The following is a 19,820-nucleotide window of genomic DNA, read 5'->3' on the forward strand; positions in this document are numbered from 1 at the left end:
TAAGAGGGGCCAAGCATAACCAGCGTCGCTGTCATTTAATTCTACCACTGTGCACTAGAGCTGTGTTCTAGGACCTTGGATACTTTTCTGGTTTCAAAGATGACCTTTTCAAGTTCGTAACAGAGCCACACCTTAAGAGCTCATCTAATTACTTTTGCTTAGAGTGTGGTTGGGGGCAGGGAGGGAAGTCAGGCTCAGAATATGTGACAGAGAAGGGTCTAGAAGAGACTGGGGGCTCAGATATCAAACATCAAAAATACGATGCTTTGTAGTGATGATGAGAGTGTGAGATGCACTCTCATCCTCATGCACTCTTGGTGAGACAGTAAATTAGTACGAGCTTTTGGAAGGATAATTTAATTGTATCTGAATATAGATACCTTATGATTCAGCAGTCTCAGCTGTGTTACTCTCTTCTACTGAAATAATAATACAAATATGAAATGAAATAGGCACAAAGTTAGTCACTGCAGCGTTATTTGTAATAGTAAAAAAACCTAGAAACCGAAATTCCCATCAATAGAAAAATGGTTGTTAAAATGATACAAACGGTGGAAATAAATACAGAACTCTACTTATAAAACCAATTTGGGTAAAACAGAGGTGCTGGGGGACAGGAGATTCAAAAAAAGGTATATAAACAATAAACATAGAATATAATGTACCATACATAGATTGTATAGATGTCATAAAGATATGGGGGTTATTTTAAGGAAACATATGGCCAGAAACTAGAATAAGAAAATTCTGCAACTGAGACAGCTCTAGTGACTGATCTCCTCTTGCTCCTCTGCTGATGCCTGCACACCTACTCCCTTCACTCTTTCCTGACCAGTCTCCTCTGCTTTATTCATCATTTCTGCTCCTGGTCACTTTGGCTCCCACAGGCCCAGCATGGAGACTCCTGTCTCTTTGCTAGACCCTGTATGCATCTGAGGGCTACCATATTGGCAGCATGATTTTGGAATGACCAAATTATACATATTGATCTGATTTGGTTTCATTTTTACCATTGGCAGAAAATATAACTCCGTGAGTGGATGAAAAACCAAGAGTAGTTTTGGTAGAGGCCAAAAATGCTAAAGGGGAGAAGTTGACTCTCGGGTGGAAAGCGGACTACATTTTTCAATTATTTAAGAACCATTTATCAAAATGGTCATATTCAGAAAGAGTATAGAATATTTTGAAAAAATCAAATTAAGTAAATTCATGTTCCTTAGACGTATTTTATCCTAAATATTCAAGTTAATTTTAGTCATTTAATTCAAGTTGTAATTGATGCAATATATGATACTGCAATGATGTTATCAGTTTTTTTCTTGGGTAGATTATGATCATTTTTGAATAGGCTTCTTTTTAAAAAATGTGATTAAATGGCTTTGAATTTTTTTCATCCTTTGGCTTTTCACTTTTAACCATGCTTAAACTTAAAAAGAAAAACTACTGTGATCATATTTATTATAACCTTTCTAGTAAAATAATCTCATCTAAAAATAGATCAATGATTCCAACATTTTTGGAGAAAAGGCTAACGTGATGGTTACAAGGATAAGGGAAGGTGGCTTATTCAGACGGCGCATACTGGGAGACCTACTTCGTACACCCAGCAAACGGCCACAGGTATTTTTGAAAGTTTCCTCGTGATGTAATTTTAAATGTATAACTATTTTGTAATACATTAAAGACCTGGTAAAAAGAAGAGATGACATCTTTATTTTTCATGTGACTATTTGTTAACAGATGATCAACTCAATGATATTATTTTGTGACTTTTGGGAAAATTATCTTCCTTATGATAAAAGATTTTAAGCTCTACTGTTAGTATTTGAAAATATATTCTTTCATTTAATCTTTATAGTAACTCTGTAATTATTAATGTTACCACTTACTGATGAGGAAATTAAATTGTATGGAGTTTAGGTGACTTTCCCAAGAGCAACCTTTATTTTTCTTCATAGCACTTATCACCCCCAGGGCATAATGTGCATTTTCTTTTTTTGTAAGTTTATAGCCTTATGCAAGGCTCTCTGTCCTACCTCCACTAGAATATAAGTTCAGTAACAGCAGGGATGTCATCTGTTTTGTTAAATGTGCTTGATACGTTTACAACTGTGCCTGACGTATAATGGACACATTCGCTGAATGAATCAATGAAGTGTCAAAACAGGAAAAGTATAAATAGAATAGACTAATTTTTGGAAACCAACAAACCAGCAAACAAGCAAATTTCCATTACTTTTTCTAAATCCTATGCATAGTCTATTTAAGCATGCTACTCTTGTTACCTCTGTGTTTCTTTATTTGAAGGTTGAAGTCTATGTTAATGAAATCCCAGCTAAATGTTCAGGTGACTGTGGGTTTACATGGGATCCCACAACTACTCCTCAAGTCTGGGCCATAAGCCCTTCCCAAGGTAATCTCTTGCTTTCAAACTTAGAGTATGGGGTGGAAGACAATTAGCAAAAATGTAAACTCTGATAATGATTTTTTTATATTCTAACTAAGGCAAGCAGACAGTTCTACATAGTGAAAAAAATCTATCAGATCAGAAAGCTATGGAAAGATCATTAATTATCTTTGCAAAAAATATCACTGTTGAAGTTGGACTCACTAGTATTCTGCTTCTCCAGTTTCACCAACTTCTAGGAGATATGGTACTAAAATGCCAGTAACAAGAGAGCTGCTGTTTAGTAAAAGAAAATAATTAGGTCCTAGATTTGAGAATAAGAGATAGAAAAATTATTGACAAGAACTCAGTCTAGGGGGACACATTTTAAAATACCCTCATAGTATGTGATTGCTTTAAAAAAAAAACAGATTATATTATGTCTGAACTCCCAAGGATTGAAATAAACAGCATGACCAAGGATTGTAAGGGGTGGCTTTTTTTCAGTCAGAAAGGTAAGCTCAGATACTATAATCATATATTTAGTCTTGTTGACTAGTATGAAAATTCACTTGCTAATTATAAATCAAACGAAAAGAAAAAACCCATTGAAATCTTTAAAATAGCACAACTTAGTGGTGAAAGAATATATTCTTCAGACTTTTTTATAATTCTAGTTCTCTCTAAGCACCATGCTCAGTGTTAGTCCCCTACGAACTTCCCCAGAGGCAATCACAATAATTAATTCTGTGTGTATTCTTCCATGCCATTTTATTTGTTTGATTTTTGTTTTGTTTTGTTTTGTTTTGTTTTTTGTGGTACGCGGGCCTCTCACTGTTGTGGCCTCTCTCGTTGTGGAGCACAGGCTCCGGACGCCCAGACTCAGCAGCCATGGCTCACAGGCCCAGCCACTCCATGGCATGTGGGATCTTCCCAGACCGGGGCATGAACCCATGTCCCCTGTATCGGCAGGCAGACTCTTAACCACTGCGCCACCAGGGAAGCCCCGTGCCATGTTAAATACCTTTTGTGTATAACACACATATGGTAATTTTGCTGGTTTTTTAAGTTTACAAATGAGCTATTACATTGTAAATATCATTTGCACCTTTTGTCATTCAGCATTCATTTTGAGAAATATTTATATGGTTTTATGTATATCTAATTCATCACTAAAATACTTCATGGATACACCAATTTATTTGTTCTTCTGTTGATGGACATTTACATCATTTACAAGTTTTTTGTTTTTACACATGACTCTATTGAGCTTTCTTGTACAAATCTACTATAACATACATGCTAGAGCTTTTTTAGGGTTTATACCTACATGTGAATTAATGGATATATGTGTATTCAGTTCATTAGGTGACCAAATTGCTCCCCAAAGTGGCTGTACCTCCAGGGGGTATGAGAGCACCATATTCCCCACATCTTTGCCAACACTTCATATGATGAGTTTCTAATTTTGGTCAATCTGACGAGTGTAAGAAGTTATCTCATCATTGCTTTAATGTTTTCTATTCCCTGATTAGTAATGCACAGGAATATCTTCTTGTTTGTTTCTTGGACATTTAGATTATTTCTTCTTCTGCAAATTGCTTGTTAACATCTTTTATCCACTTATCAGATTGTCATTTTTCTATCAACTTGCACTGTATATTGTATGTTATGTTTGCTGATCCTTTGCACACATATTCTCCCAGTATTTCACTTATGTTTTTTTTTAGTATCTTGTTCATGGATACATTTAAATCACTGATTTATTTTAATTTATATATCTTTTCCTTTATGGATAACCATGGCTTTTTGTATCTTATTTAAGAAATCCATCTCTACATTAACGTCATTAAGGTATTCGGTTATGTTTCTTCTAAAATTTTGAAGTTTTGTTTTTCATTCTTAGCTGTTTAAATCCATTTATAATCTGTGTTGTGTGTGATGTTATGGGGTCGGGTGACCGTGTCATTTATCGATCAAATCTGGATACCTTTAAGAGTGAATGGAGAACATTCAGTATAGGATGCTGGGCCAGCAAGTATAAACCTGGAATAGCCCAGGCACTTTAGGATGGGTATCATCCCAGATAAAGTAACCATATCCTATTTAAATTGGAAAGTGTCTACTACACTTATTGTACAGTTTATTCTCAGGAGTTTGTGATGGCGGTTCTGTCTTAGTCTAAGTTACCATATGGAAATGTCTGTTTAATTTCTTTGTCGTAAGAATGATTTTCCTTTCCTTACAACATTCTATACTTAGTCAGATAATTCTTTCCACTAATCCCTATAAACACACAGATTCAAAACACGAAGCACTGTGCAGTAATTCAATGGAAAAAATGTACCATTGCTAAATAAATGTCTTTTTTCCCTGCTTGTTTATAGGCATATTGTTTATATCTTTTAGAAGATAGGCTCACTTTTCTCTGAGAAATACCTGATTTCATAACAACAGATTCTATGTTTTGTCATTTTAATATTGTTATTTAAATTTGTCCTTTTCAGGGTCCTATGAAGAAAGCACAATTCTAACCGTATCAGGCTCGGGATTTTCTCCTAGTTCAACTGTATCGGTCTCAGTTGGACCAGCAGGTTGCTCTCTTCTTTCTGTGAATGGTAGATTCTTTTAAAATCATTATTTTTGAGTCTAATTGTTTTTCTCTAAGAGAAAGTAGAATCAAAGAGCAGTGTTATAATACTGATTTTCCTATAGAGTACCTTTGGGGTTATGAAATTGGCAAACTGCTCTGGATAAATACCTTACCTTTTTAATCTTTGGTTATGACTACAGACTAATTCTTTCACTGTGGTACAGTGTCTTTATCCCATAACAGTTGATTTTTGTTCTTTTTCCTCATAAAGTGATTACATGAAATCTTTCCTTCTTTAGTGTGTCTCTGGGACACAAAAATACATGAATTGCAGCTCTGATATTGCATGGTCCCCTCTGCCCATGCTTTGAAAATGCCTCATTAGTCATAGCAAGAGGACATAGCCATCTTCCTGGACTTCTAGTCCAAACTTCATAGTCCTCTATGTATTAATGTAGAATTTAAAGATCATATTTTCTATTTATGGAAAAATGAGGACCATAATTATTTGTCTCCCTAAAAATTCTCTTTCATAATCCTAGGTATTTTTATTAATTTTAATAAGTTGGAATTACATAAGCAAATTCACCTTCCATATCATTTTAGTTGTTTTTTGTTTTGTTTTATTTTGTTTGCGGTACGTGGGCCTCTCACCATTGTGGCCTCTCCCGTTGCGGAGCAGAGGCTCCGGACGCACAGGCTCAGCGGCCATGGCTCACGGGCCCAGCCGCTCCGCGGCATGTGGGATCTTCCCGGACCGGGGCACGAACCCGCGTCCCCTGCATCAGCAGGCGGACTCTCAACCACTGCGCCACCAGGGAAGCCCTAAGTTGTTTTTAATTTACATCTTCTATGCATTCTTGAGATCTAATAGTCAGTATTGCACCTGTATTATAAGTGCACATATGCTGTTCCAAATGAAGTGAAGACTGTTTTTCACTTAGTCTTTATCAGTTTTCTTGTTGAAACCTAATATTTTACTCAGTTTGGGACATAAACAATATATTGGACCAAAGTGTTTAGAATTATTCATATAAATGATCTTATAGGTTAGGATTTAAAATTCTTCTTATAGTAACTTTTTTGCCACAGTGTAGTACTCAGGAGCAAATTGTTTACTCCACTTTCATTATTATTTTACCTTACTCTTTTCTAGCCCTGTCTGATTCGTAACATGAGGTAGTTCGTAAAGGTTTTCCTCCCATTAATATATGAGTAGTCTTCCTTAGATATATTTCTTGGAGTATAAAAATGAAGGCCACTGTTTATATTTGAAAATATAAAATTTCAGTAATTTTATCTAACAAAAGCATTTCTTGACCATTTTCTTCTTCTTTTATCACAAGAAAATGAGATCAACTGCCAGATTCTGAATGGAAGTGCTGGACGTTTCCCAGTTGCTGTGTCCATAGCTGATGTTGGACTAGCACAGAATACAGAGGAGGAGGAATTACACTTCATTTATCAGAGTCAGATCTCACACATCTGGCCTGCTTCTGGAAGCCTAGCGGGTAATAGTTAATTGTTCCAAACAAAGAAAATTGCATACATTTCCATCATTTCATTGAACTGTTTCTAGAACAGGGTGAAGGGAGAGGACTCCAAACCTTCCTCATATAGAACAAAGGAGACTCCTCTTTTAGAAGGCACAGCGACTCAGTGGATGACTAATTCTTTCCTTATGAAGCACAAGTCAGGGTGACTGCTTCTACTTACGTCTTAGGTTATTGAATTAATATCATCAATTATTACGTGTCTATAACAAGCTCGTTAATTATGTCAAGATAAGATTTATTAGTTATTATTCTGCTTACCAGATGCTCCATTTATAATCACAGTCTCAGTGGAGCTACTAGACCCAGAAAAGGTTCCAGAAACAAATCAGGGAAAGGGATGCTGATGCAGAAGATGGAAAGAAAATAACACATTTTTCCTATCCTGCTTCATTTCCTTTGTGTTTGTTTGTTTGACCATGCTTAAGTGTGGATTTTGTGCTTTGGCCATGATCTTTTTGGTGTGTTCTGTTTATATATATTTATGTATATATATATATACATATACATATATATATATGTATATGTATATATATATGTTTTTTTTTGTTTGTTTGTTTGTTTGTTTTTTGCGGTACACTGGCCTCTCACTGCTATGGCCTCTCCCGTTGCGGAGCACAGGCTCCGGACACGCAGGCTCAGCGGCCATGGCTCACGGGCCCAGCCGCTCCGTGGCATGTGGAATCTTCCTTCCAGGACTGGGGCACGAACCCACGTCCCCTGCATCGGCAGGTGGACTCTCAACCACTGCGCCACCAGGGAAGCCCTGTTTTTATATTTTATGTTATTTTTATTTTGTTGGGATTTTTTCTTAGTTTTTCTTTTACTTAAAGGTATTAAAATTTGGGATTTTGTATGAGTCTTAATTCACTCTCATTTCCCACTGGTTGAGTAAATAGAAATAGCATAATTTCTCTTTAGGATGAAGACACAAAAACACATGTTAGTTGCAAATCTGTGTTATTTCATTAAATCACTTAGCGCAACCCCTTTACGGCTCCAGACTCCAGAGCTCAGACTCGGGTATGTGGTGATGATTCTATATATCTCGAGGCTGGTCCTTGATTTATTTGCCAACCTGTCTCTTGGATGATTAGACAATTCTTGAATGATGTTAGATGACTGCCAAAGTGTCTTTTTGTTATAGTTAATCTAATGTGTTTTTGTTGTCTGATTTTGTGTTTTTACTTATGAAGGTGGTACGCTTCTGACTCTATCTGGATTTGGCTTTAATGAAAATTCAAAGGTATTAGTCGGCAATGAAACCTGCAATGTAATTGAAGGGAATTTGAATAAGATAACCTGCAGAACACCAAAAGTAAGGCATCTGATTTCAGTCATTTTTCTTCTAAGTCGGAACTTGTATGAATTAAGGAACATCTCAGTAAAGGGTTAAACAAATGCCTTATTTACCTATAGCAAGTGCAGAGTTTCAGTTATGCTCTTTAACAATTATTTCGTCAACATTTTTTGCCGAGATCCAAATACCAAATATTATCTTCCACATTCTAGATACTTAACATCATTAAGGAAGACATACATATAAACCAATGTTAAATAGTGTGTTCCATTTGAAATGATAGAAGTAGACACAAAATGAAGATAAAATACAGCGGGGAGAGGGTGTCAGGAAGAGTTTCTTGGAAAAGTTGATGTCCTATCAGAGGTGGAAGGATGATGAATGGGAGTTGACAAGGTAAATCCAAGGATGAAAAAAATATAGCAGTAATAAATAGTCTAAAAAATTCAGGGAAGCCATTCTAGACATTTTGGGGTTTTTTTAAGGAATATATATTTTAAATATGTTAACGTTTCAGTTTGTTGGCAAAACACACACAGTATAAAGTTTCCCATGGAATATTACATCTCAGGACCAGTCATTGTTCTTTATTTTTTAAAATGGTGTTTAAATTTATACCAAGACTCTGTTTTACTTACTATGTGCAAAAGGAGTGAATTCAGTCACTAATATTTAAAAACATAGTAGATTAAGGGTGGGAATTATTATGTAGTTGATGTAGGAAAAGTGAATTTGAGCATGTGTTGGACTGAATGGTGGAGATGAGAATCTGGCGGATATAGTAAATTAAAGCTTTGTTTGAATTATGTCATTCAATTAAGCACTGAGTGTGCACTAAGTACTAGATGCTAGGAAAACGATTTTTCCTAATTGGGAATTGTATAGGTGCTATATTGGTGAAAGCACCAAATATTTTTCTTAGGTTTTAGTCTTGGATTCTGGAACTATGTCAGCAAAGTTTATAATAATGTCATTTGTCCATGAAGAGGAACAAAAATTACATTCAAGCCTATTTTAAGAGCAAAAAGCTCAAAACTTTAAGTATCGTATGCTTTATTAATTAGAGAATCACTTGTCCAGGGACTTCCCTGGTGGCGCAGCGGTTAAGAATCCACCTGCAAATGCAGGGGACACGGGTTCAAGCCCTGGTCCGGGAAGATCCCACATGCCGCGAAGCAACTAAGCCCATGTGCCACAACTACTGAGCCTGTGCTCTAGAGCCTGCAAGCCACAACTACTGAAGCCCGCACTCCTAGAACCCGTGCTCCACAACAAGAGAAGCCACTGCAATGAGAAGCCCGCGCACTGCAACAGAGAGTAGCCCCCCCTTGCTGCAACTAGAGAAAGCCTGCGTGCAGCAAGGAAGACCCAATGCAGCCATAAGTAAATAAATAAATAAATTTATTTTTTCAAAAAAAGAGAGAGAGGCTCACTTGTCCAGAATATCTGAACTATATTGCAGAACCCTGGGAAATCCGATACTATAAATGCATTTGAATTGATCATAAATACCCACAAAACCACTATATCATATAGCTTTATCTAAAGAATTCAAACATGCAACCTACATTTGACACCACAACTTTCTAAATATCTGATAGTTAACTCTGATTCATGACTTTGAGAAAAAAACATCTTTGGAAGTTTATTTTGAATAATTCTATTTGTTTTTAGCCATTGAATTTCTGTATCTCAACATTTAATATTTTCTAATTGTTTTATTGTTTTCCTCTTATTTCAGAGAATTGAGGGTACAGTTGATATATCAGTTATTACCAGTGGATTTCAAGCCATGGCAAAGAATGCTTATAGCTATAATTGTTTACAGACTCCAGTTATAACTGATTTTAGTCCCAAAGTACGGACAATACTGGGTAAGAAATTCTTCAATAAGATTAGTCATTTGATATATATGTATGTGTATACCATTTCTAAAAAAGCTTTTGAAGCAGTTTCTCTGCAGTTGTGTTTCTTAAAGCAAAACCTGTCACAGGTTTTCTTTTTTAACCATAAATTGGTCTGTTTATTATATCACTTTGAGCATGTGCAATAATAAGAAAAATATTAATTTTTAAAGTTCTTTGCCATATTTTTCCCTGTTAAACAATTAAACATGAATTTTATCTCCATGTGGCAGCTATCAACTCTTTCATTGATTTTCTTTTACCTCTGAAAGTGTTAGGATTTCCTAAATCCATTGAAACATAAGAGATGAGTTGCTTGACTTAATATTCAAATTTTGCGCTAGATAATACATTGACTCTTTTTGTAAAACTTTTCTTTTAAAATAATAGGAGAAGTTAATTTAACAATTAAGGGTTATAACTTTGGAAATGAACTCACACAAAACATGGAGGTCTATGTTGGAGGAAAATCCTGCCAGGTCCTTCACTGGAACTTCACAGATATTAGATGCCTTTTGCCCAAGTTGTCTCCTGGAAAACATGATATCTGTGTAGAAGTCAGAAACTGGGGTTTTGCGTCAACAAGGTATGGTAATGACCATAAACTTTGACAGAGCTGTGGAACACATGGTGCTAATATATTGAGATAGGAAGAGAAATAGTCATTAACCTTATAATATTTCAGTTGCTCTCTTCACCTTTCTACAATTCCTTTTGCAAAAGATTCTGAAAATTTCTCATAACATGCAGTATGATGCTTAGGTTTGAGACCAATACCATTCAGATTAGGTTGTAAGATTTCTCTGCAGAACTAGGTTTATGTATATGTCACATGACTTTCATTCATTCTGGAAATACTTATCAAGAAGTTACTGGGGGGCAGGCACTTTCTCAGTGCTGGATTTATAGTGGGGAATAAGAGGGTTGTGTCCCCCACCTTAATGGTGCCCACAATTTTGTTGGGGAGGCAGATTTCAAACATGATTACATCAATAACTGGATTATAAGTGAGAAAAAGGCTATGGATAAGAGGTCCCAGGTGCTACAAGAACATATAATAGAGCTAATTTTTCCTGAGGGACTGGGGACTGGAAAGAGTTCTCTGAAAAGGTGACAGGTAAGCCAAGAAACGGATGGGAGCTGCCAGGTGAAGGAGAGGGTGGAGAGAATCCTCCTCCAGCTCTGACTTTCCTTTAACTAGGTGTTTAGTATTTTCTTCCCTGAAGCTGCTTGTCAGCTGGTAAAATTTTAGTTCTGGCATAAGGAAGTTACTGGTTTAGAGCACTTAGAAAAAGAGAAAACTGGAATTTAGGGATTAAAAAAAAGGCAAGTAAAACTGATGACAGAGTAGAAGGAGAGATCATTGTAGAGGAGTCTTGTGGGAGGTGAAGAAAGAAGAGCAACAGTAAACATAAACTTCAGCACTACATCCCCTCTTAGATTCACAGGGCAGAGCTCACATGGTTCTAGAAGAGCTGTTGGCTTGTGCTTTGGCTTGATGATATAACGGGCAGAATTGACAGCATACAAAACTGGGTACTTGGGTGGTGGTTCAAAAACTACCAATTCAGTTATGATGAGGAAGTTAGATAAAAATTAACTCAAAGACTCATTTAAGTTATGGTGGGAGCTGGGATGTAGAAGTCAACTCTATATGTCGGGTCAGAAAAGCACTGTACATTTTGATGTCCTCCTAGCAGATACATTGTAACGAAGCAAAATAAATTAAAAACCCTCTCCTTGAAATAGTGGGAAGGGAGATCATGACAGGTTTTCAACAAATATAGAATGATAAATTCAAATTAATTGCACAAAACTTTACTTATATTAAATGTATGGAATTTCATTGCTATTCTTTTTTATAGATAATGCTGCCTTTATGGGGTTTTTTTGGGTTTTTTATGCCTTTATGTTTTATTCTAATAACTAGATAAAATATTTTAAAGGATTTCCTGTATTTCTTGTGACCTCAGTTCTCATAACCATATTTTTCCCACAGTATTTTAAGTTCTTCCATCTCAAATTCTCCTGCCATGGGATTTTCAGAAATGTTATTTTCATATTTAGGGAAACAACTATTATATATGTATATGATCCAACCAAATTGAGGTCATGATAATTATCAGATTATCTAGTTTGAGAAAGTAATGTTTTATTAAATATTCAAGTACTTCCTCTTAAATGAATTAGGTCCTAAGAAGAGTTTAACAACATGACCCCATGGAATGCTCATTGAAATATCTATTAATTTTTCTTTTACAGAGACAAATTAAATGCTTCTATACAGTATATTTTGCAAGTGACCAGCATGTTTCCACAGAAGGGCTCCTTATATGGTGGAACTGAAATCACTATAATGGGTTTGGGATTCAGCACAATACTAGCTGAGAACACTGTGCTTTTGGGTAAGAGTTTCATCCTCACAGGAGGGCTGTTATCATTTTTCTCATCTTAAATGATGTGCTGTAGGTGCTGTGTTATTACACAAATACTCTCAGTCATGGAAGCTTTGTTTTTCTATTAGCATGTAAAAGGTTAAGTATATTTGGTTAGGTGGTAAAAATAAACTAAATAACTGCTTTTGATTTCAATAAATAATTACCAAATGTTTAATGTGTATAAAACACTTTAAAAAAGGAGAGGTCTCTGTTCTAAAACTAGTCAGTACTCAAACATGATTGCTATCAGAAAAAAGTACCAAAGATCCTACTATGTAATGGGGAGCTTTTGTAGGGCCTTGACTATTTACTAATTATACTTCTTCTCTGTATTTCACAAAAACTATTTGAGAAAATGTTTTTTCCCCCATCCTTTTTCTTTCTAGGGTCCTTCCCTTGCAATGTGACAGCATCATCAGAAAATGTCATAAAATGTATTGTTCATTCAACAGGGAAAGTATTCAGGATTACCAACAGTGGGGAAGATTCAGGTATCAGACAACATTTATCTGCTGTAAATAATGGAGACATGTTACCTTGGAATTAATTTGATTTTTACTTATAATACTTCAAAGTATTCAGAGAATAATTATTGTTATTTCTTTGTATAAGTTGTTGATAGTCTGTCTAGAATTTATCCACTTGACATAGGGGGCCACATATAGAATGAATCAGCAAGCAGTAGACTTGAGTCTAGAAGGCTAGGCTTAGGATTTCCAAGTTCAGGAATTGCCACTTGGTTTTACTGCAGTATAGAACCTCCTGAATTACTATAGTTTGTTTTCCATTATGGGTTTCTAAATAAATATTCAAATAGAAATTATATAGATTTTTGCATGCCTCAATGCCTGAGAAAATTTTTGTGTTTAAAGAATTGATCAGAGGGCTTCCCTGGTGGCGCAGTGGTTGAGAGTCTGCCTGCCGATGCAGGGGACACAGGTTCGTGCCCCGGTCCGGGAAGATCCCACGTGCCGCGGAGCGGCTGGGCCCGTGAGCCACAACTACTGAGCCTGCGCATCTGGAGCCTGTGCTCCACAACGAGAGAGGCCGCGACAGTGAGAGGCCCGCGTATCACAAGAAAAAAAAAAAAAAAAAGAATTGATCAGAGCTTTTAAAAATATTCCATGTGACATTTCTGAACAACTTGTTTATTGACTCTGATTTTTTTCAAATTGCCTCTCGGTCATCAGTTTTGGAGTTGTGTGGTTTATCTTTTCCTTAGCTTCTCATTATGTTACTTTCCATTATTTCTGTTTATTTTTATTATGTGTTTAAAGTAGACATGTAAAAGTTTTACAATGTTAATTAAAAGGTTTTTTCACTCGTGGCTGTATAAAAAGGAAATATTTTCAAAGATAATTATTAAGAATTTGTACTCCTTTTCCTTTTTTCTTTAAAAATATGACTCAATTCTTGTTCCCAGTACACGGATTAGGTTATGCCTGGTCACCGTCCGTCTTAAATGTGTCTGTGGGAGACACAGTGACATGGCATTGGCAAGCACATCCATATCTCAGGGGAATAGGATATAGAGTTTTCTCTGTCTCCAGTCCTGGAAGTGTAATTTATGATGGCAAAGGATTTACCAATAGAAGAGAAAAATCTGCATCAGGTATGTTTCCGCTTTGTTGCGTTTTGCATCATGCTTCTTTTTCCCAGATATAATAAAAAGAAATTTGTTTAGATTTAAAATACTTTGGCATAAATAATATATACAAATACACAAAATGATTTAGCTGGCATTTTATTGCTATAGTAAAAATATTACAAATTTATAAAATATTCCAAATGAATGTCAGCAAGGTATTTTATACATCGGAGATGAGTTCTGATATCAGAAATATCTCTATTCATTCTGGAATAATCAACCAGAAAAATATATTGAAACAAGCAAAATACAAAGAAAATTGAAGTACGTGTTTTAATCATACCAATCTGATAGCAAGTATGAACTTCTGTTGATTGGAATCAGCTTTAAAATCAGTCTTTCTTCTAGGACAACTTAGCGTACAGTGTGCCTTTTAGACTGCCTGTTTTGTTCTACACATGTAGCAGTTTGAACTTTTTACTCATGAACACAAACTGTTTTTCATTGCATGTTGAGTTTTTCTTTAAGATTCTGTGAATTATGCCAGATTTAACATGGTTTCTCTAGAAAAATTAATGCTGGATCTTGCCTTCCTAGAATGTAATTTCATTATACAAGACAGTTCTTTTATAGACATTTTATAGTTGTTTTATAGTCATTTCCTTACTACTTCCTGTTGAAATATCACATGCATGAAAAATAAGAAACCTGTCGCCTGCATGCGCGTTTGAATGATTATTTCAAATTTCTTTTCAAAGATGCATTAATTGCTTGTATTTATTATGTGCAATCTCATTTTATGGTAGGTTCATTTTCTTACCAATTTACTTCACCTGGAATCCATTATTATAGCAGCGGGTATGTTGATGAGGCCCACTCCATTTTTCTCCAAGGAGTCATTAACGTTTTACCAGCTGAAACCAGGCACATTCCCCTGCACCTGTTTGTGGGTGGCACTGAAGCCACATATGCTCAGGGTAAGAAGGTTAAAGGTAGAAACCCTGTCACTTCGGTGACCCAGGGTATATGCAACCTTTCTGGAGTAGGAAGCAGATGACTGGAGCTAACTGTCTCTCACTAGCCGCATGACCCTGAATAGGTCGGGACTGCTCTGAGGCTAGAATTTATTCTATAAAATAAGGGGATCATGTTAATGTTGTCCTGTCAGTCTCCCAGAATCCTTATGTGCCTCAAATGAGATGTTAATGTGAAAAAGTTCTGATACTCTGTAAGTGCCTGAAAATATATTAAAATGTGAGATGATGTTGTTTTATTTTCCCCATAGGGTCTGGCCTTAGACAAATTGAAAAATAAATTAATTTTTTATTCACTCTTTACTGTATCATCTTTGTCCAGGTCTTTCTTTTAACTTTGAACCACCTGGGTCTCCTCTTGTTATTTGGGAAAAAAAGACTTACCAGAATATAAACCACCATCATCAAAATTAGAGTAATGCAGTCTGAAAACAATTCTTGTTTTAGAATTTTATCCATGACTTACAGGCAATTCTTTTGTCTAAAGGAGGACCCGTGAATTTGCACTTGGGAAGCTCTGTGACAGGCTGCCTGGCGACAGAACCCCTGTGTGGCCTGAACAGTACCGGGTTTGCACATTCAGATAGATTGCTCTTTGAGCTTTCAAGTTGTTTTTCACCATCTATAAGCAACATTAGTCCATCCATCGGAACACTAAATGAATTGATAACAATTACTGGACGTGGCTTCAGTAATCTCACATGTGCTGATAAGGTAAGAATATAAAGATCTCCTTTTTACCTCTGTCTACACAATAAAAGGAAGATGTTTCATCCGTAAACTCGTAGTTTAATTTATGACAGCTTAATTGTGATATAATTCACACACCATACAACTCGCCCATTTAACGTGTACAATTCAGAAGCTTTAGGTATGTTCGTAGACTTGTGCGTCCATCACCACAGTCAATTTTAGAACATTTTCTTTGCCCCAAAAAGGAACCCCACAGTCCTTAGATATTACCCCCAACCCCTCCGTACTTCCTGGCCCTAATCAACCACTAATTTTTCTGTCTCTGTGGATTTGCCTATTGTGAATATTCTTATAAATAGAATCATACAATATGTGGTCATTTGTGACTAGTTGTATTCACTAAGCATAATGTTTTCAAGGTTGATCCATGATGTACCATGTAGCAGTACTTCATTTCTTTTTATGACTGAATAATATTCCACTGCATAGTGTATACATTTTATTTATCCATTCATTAGTTCATGGACATTTGGGTTGCTTTCACCTTTTTGGCTATTATCAATAATGTAACTATGAACATTTGTGTATGATCATAATTTAGTTTAAGATTAATCCAAGATATGCCTTAATCAGCCCCCAAATTAATTTCATGAAAAAAAAAGTTTGCACTTGATCAATTTTTTTTTAATTGATTGATTGATTGATTGATTTTTTGGCTGCGTTGGGTCTTTGTTGCTGTGCACGGGCTTTTTCTAGTTGCGGAGAGCGGGGGCTACTCTTCGTTGCGGTGCACAGGCTTCTCATTGCGGTGGCCTCCCTTGTTGTGGAGCATGGGGCTCTAGGCATGCGGGCTTCAGTAGTTGTGGCTCGAGGGCTCTAGAGCTCAGGCTCAGTAGTTGTGGTACACAGGTTTAGTTACTCCACGGCATGTGGGGTCTTCCCGGACCAGGGCTCGAACCCATGTCCCCTCCATTGGCAGGCAGATTCTTAACCACTGCACCACCAGGGAAGTCCCCAATTTTTTAAATTTAGTTGTTGCTAATACAAAATTTAAGTTCACACTAGAGTAATGTATTGACTTGTTTTCATGTTCATTTTATTTTCAGGTTACAATTGGTAGCTATCCCTGTGTTGTAGAAGAAAGTAGTAATAATTCCATTGTGTGTCATATTGACCCTCAAAACTCAATGGATGTTGGCCTCAGGGAAATTGTCACAGTAACTGTCTACAATCTGGGCACTGCTATCAACACGCTGTCCAGTGAATTTGATAGGCGATTTGTACTTTTGCCAAACATCGACGTGGTATTACCAAATGCAGGGTCAACTACAGGAATGACAAAAGTGACCATAAAAGGCTCTGGATTTGCAGTTCCTTCTGCTGGTGTACAAGTCCTTATGGGTCATTTTCCATGTGAAGTTCTGTCAGTGAATTATACAGCCATTGAATGTGAAACATCTCCTGCTCCGCAGCAGCTTGTGAAAGTAAATCTTCTGATCCACGGAGTGCCTGCCCTGTGTCAAGGGAACTGCAGCTTTTCATACTTAGAAAGCATCACTGCTTTTGTAACAAGAATCTCCCCAAACACCATCAAAGGATCTGTAAAAGTTCTTATTGAAGGAGAAGGTTTTGGCACTATCTTGGAGGACGTTTCTGTTTTCATTGGAAACCAACAGTTTAGAGCAATCGATGTTAATGAAAATAACATCACTGTTCTTGTGACTCCTCTTCCGGCTGGAATTTATCCTCTTAGTGTTGTGGTGGGAATGAAAGGCTTAGCTCTGGGAAACCTTACTGTCAGCAGCCCCCCAGTAGCATCTGTCACACCAACTTCTGGAAGCATCGGTGGTGGCACTACTTTGATGATCACTGGAAATGGCTTCTATCCAGGCAACACCACAGTCACTGTTGGGGATGAACCTTGCCAAATTATTTCTGTCAATTCCAGTGAAGTCTACTGCCGTACCCCAGCAGGGACAGCTGGAAGGGTCAGTGTAAAGATCTCTGTGAATGCAGTCGCTTATCCACCTCTGTCATTTACGTATGCCTTGGAAGATACTCCACTTCTCAGAGGAGTTATCCCAAGTACAGGTAGGCCAATACCTGCTTTTTTGGTGTCTTGATATACTATGATCAGTAATATTTACTAGCATAGACTTGGAATAATGTTTACAAATGATTTTTAGGATGTGTTTTTAGACAAACCCTCTTAATCAATACATGGGATTTGAGTTCTGTGTAGTCTCTATTGTGTGATTATTTTTTGCACATTCTTGGGATAAAATTTTTGGCCAAATTCCCATTTCTGTTTTAAAACAAAATCCCCATTAACTTCACCTAAATTTCAAAATGAGGAAGAAATAGATGTATACCTGTGGACTAAAATTGGTCATTAATTTATGTCATTAATGTTAATATGACAGGAAATACCTGTTAAAATTCGTAAGTAGTTCATCTTATTAACATTGAGAATTTTTTAGAGTATCTTGTTTCCAGGAAACTACAATTGATTATTAACTTATTAACACAACAGAATTCCTTTTAAGGGGGTAATTGGCCCATTCAGGTGGAAAAAATATTATAAAATAGGATTTACTTAATTATTTAGTATGACTTGGTCTTCTGAGCTAAGAATAGATTGAGATGTCTTCCTGATCCTTTGTCATTATGTTATGCTGTTTCTGATCATCTTCAAGCTATTGGAATGCTTATCATCTATGTAATGATTTCTGAAGAGGCAGCTATAGTCTAATGGCTGAGAACATGGCCTTAATACCTGGATTCACACCTTGGTTCTTCTACTTTCCAGTGGTGAAACTTTGGACAAGTTTCTTAAAATATCAGTTTCCTTACACATGCACATACCTTCCTCATAAGGTTAAAAAATCTCATTCATATAATGCAACTTAAAAGTTTCCTTTAATAAAGAACTTATTAAGGGACTTCCCTGGTAGTGCAGTGGATAAGACTCCATGCTCCAATGCAGGGGGGCCCAGGTTTGATCCCTGGTCAGGGAACTAAATCCCACGTGCATGCCGCAACTAAGAGTTCATATGCCACAACCAAGGAGGCTGCCTGCCACAACTAAGGAGCCAGCGAGCTGCAACTAAGGAGGCTGTCGGCTGCAATTAAGACCCAGCGCAACCAAATAAATAAATAAATATTTCTTTAAAAATAAATAAAATAAAGAACTTATTAAGTGTTGGCCTTTTAAAAAAAGTCTTTGTTAATTGTTAATTTACAGTGCCAGGAAATGTATCAGGTTTGGGTAAGATGTATTCTGTGCCTTCAAGAAGTTTGCTATTGAAATTTTCTTTTAGACGTCAAGTTTTCTCATTTAGAATTTTAAAAAGCAAATATTAACAGTAGCAATGGCATACCTCCTCCCATATATTTGCAATCATTGCAAATGAAGAACATATTGGCATATGTTCCTTATTTCCATGAACCATTTCTGTCTCATCTCTCTTTGAATGTATCTTTCAAAACAGTGTATCTGAAGATAGATGAGACTTGTAGACAAGTGAGAACTGAGCTATTGGGTTGGCCAAAAAGTGCCTTCGGTTTTTAAGTAAAAATAAAAAGCACATTTTTCATTTTCACCAAGAACTTTATTGAACAACGTATTCACCCTTTTGTTCCAACTACTTTTGCCATTTTTCAGGCAACTCATAATTCCATCTTCCCAAAACGTTTTGTCTTTTTGAGCAAAGAACTGGTCCAGGTGCCTTTTACAGTCTTCCAGGGAATTGAAATTTTTTCCATTAAGAGAATTTTGTAAAGATCGAAATAAATGGAAATCCAAAGGTGCAATGTCTAGTGAATACAGCAGATGAATCAGAACTTCCCAGCCAAGCTGTAACAGTTTTTGCCTGGTCATCAAAGAAACATTTGGCCTTGCGTTATCCTGATGGAAAATTATGTGTTTTCTGTTGACTAATTCTGGATGCTTTTCATTGAGTGCTGCTTTCAGTTGGGCTAATTGGGAGCAGTACTTGTTGGAATTAATCGTTTGGTTTTCCAGAAGGAGCTCATAATAAAGGACTGCCTTCCATTCCAACCATATACACAACATCACCTTCTTTGGATGAAGACCGGCCTTTGGTGTGGTCGGTATTGGTTCATTTCACTTGCCCCACGATCTCTTCTGTTTCACATTATTGTACAGTATCCACTTTTCATCGCCCATCACAATTTGTTTTAAAAACAGAACGTTTCTGTGACGTTTCAGTAGACAACTGCATGTGCAAATATGGTCAAAAAGTTTTTTTTCGCTTAAGTGGAACCCAAACATCAAAGCGATGAACATAACCAAACTGGTGCAAATGATT

The 19,820-nt window shown here is 36.4% G+C and overlaps 1 protein-coding gene across 1 annotated transcript in view; it reads left to right on the forward strand.

Annotated features, from left to right (window-relative positions):
* PKHD1L1 (PKHD1 like 1) overlaps window positions 1-19,820 on the forward strand; it is a 154,434-nt gene that overhangs the window by 56,131 nt on the left and 78,483 nt on the right. The window contains exons 26-38 of the mRNA XM_060127562.1: window positions 1,498-1,620; window positions 2,308-2,413; window positions 4,894-5,004; window positions 6,326-6,490; window positions 7,729-7,850; window positions 9,574-9,706; window positions 10,127-10,322; window positions 11,999-12,141; window positions 12,561-12,665; window positions 13,598-13,786; window positions 14,569-14,739; window positions 15,284-15,510; window positions 16,596-17,580. Coding sequence (XP_059983545.1) covers window positions 1,498-1,620; window positions 2,308-2,413; window positions 4,894-5,004; window positions 6,326-6,490; window positions 7,729-7,850; window positions 9,574-9,706; window positions 10,127-10,322; window positions 11,999-12,141; window positions 12,561-12,665; window positions 13,598-13,786; window positions 14,569-14,739; window positions 15,284-15,510; window positions 16,596-17,580 — 2,776 coding nt within the window. The remainder of the gene's footprint in view (window positions 1-1,497; window positions 1,621-2,307; window positions 2,414-4,893; window positions 5,005-6,325; window positions 6,491-7,728; window positions 7,851-9,573; window positions 9,707-10,126; window positions 10,323-11,998; window positions 12,142-12,560; window positions 12,666-13,597; window positions 13,787-14,568; window positions 14,740-15,283; window positions 15,511-16,595; window positions 17,581-19,820) is intronic.

This window comes from Lagenorhynchus albirostris, chromosome 17, assembly GCF_949774975.1.
Source record: "Lagenorhynchus albirostris chromosome 17, mLagAlb1.1, whole genome shotgun sequence".
NCBI classification, from domain to species: domain Eukaryota; kingdom Metazoa; phylum Chordata; class Mammalia; order Artiodactyla; family Delphinidae; genus Lagenorhynchus; species Lagenorhynchus albirostris.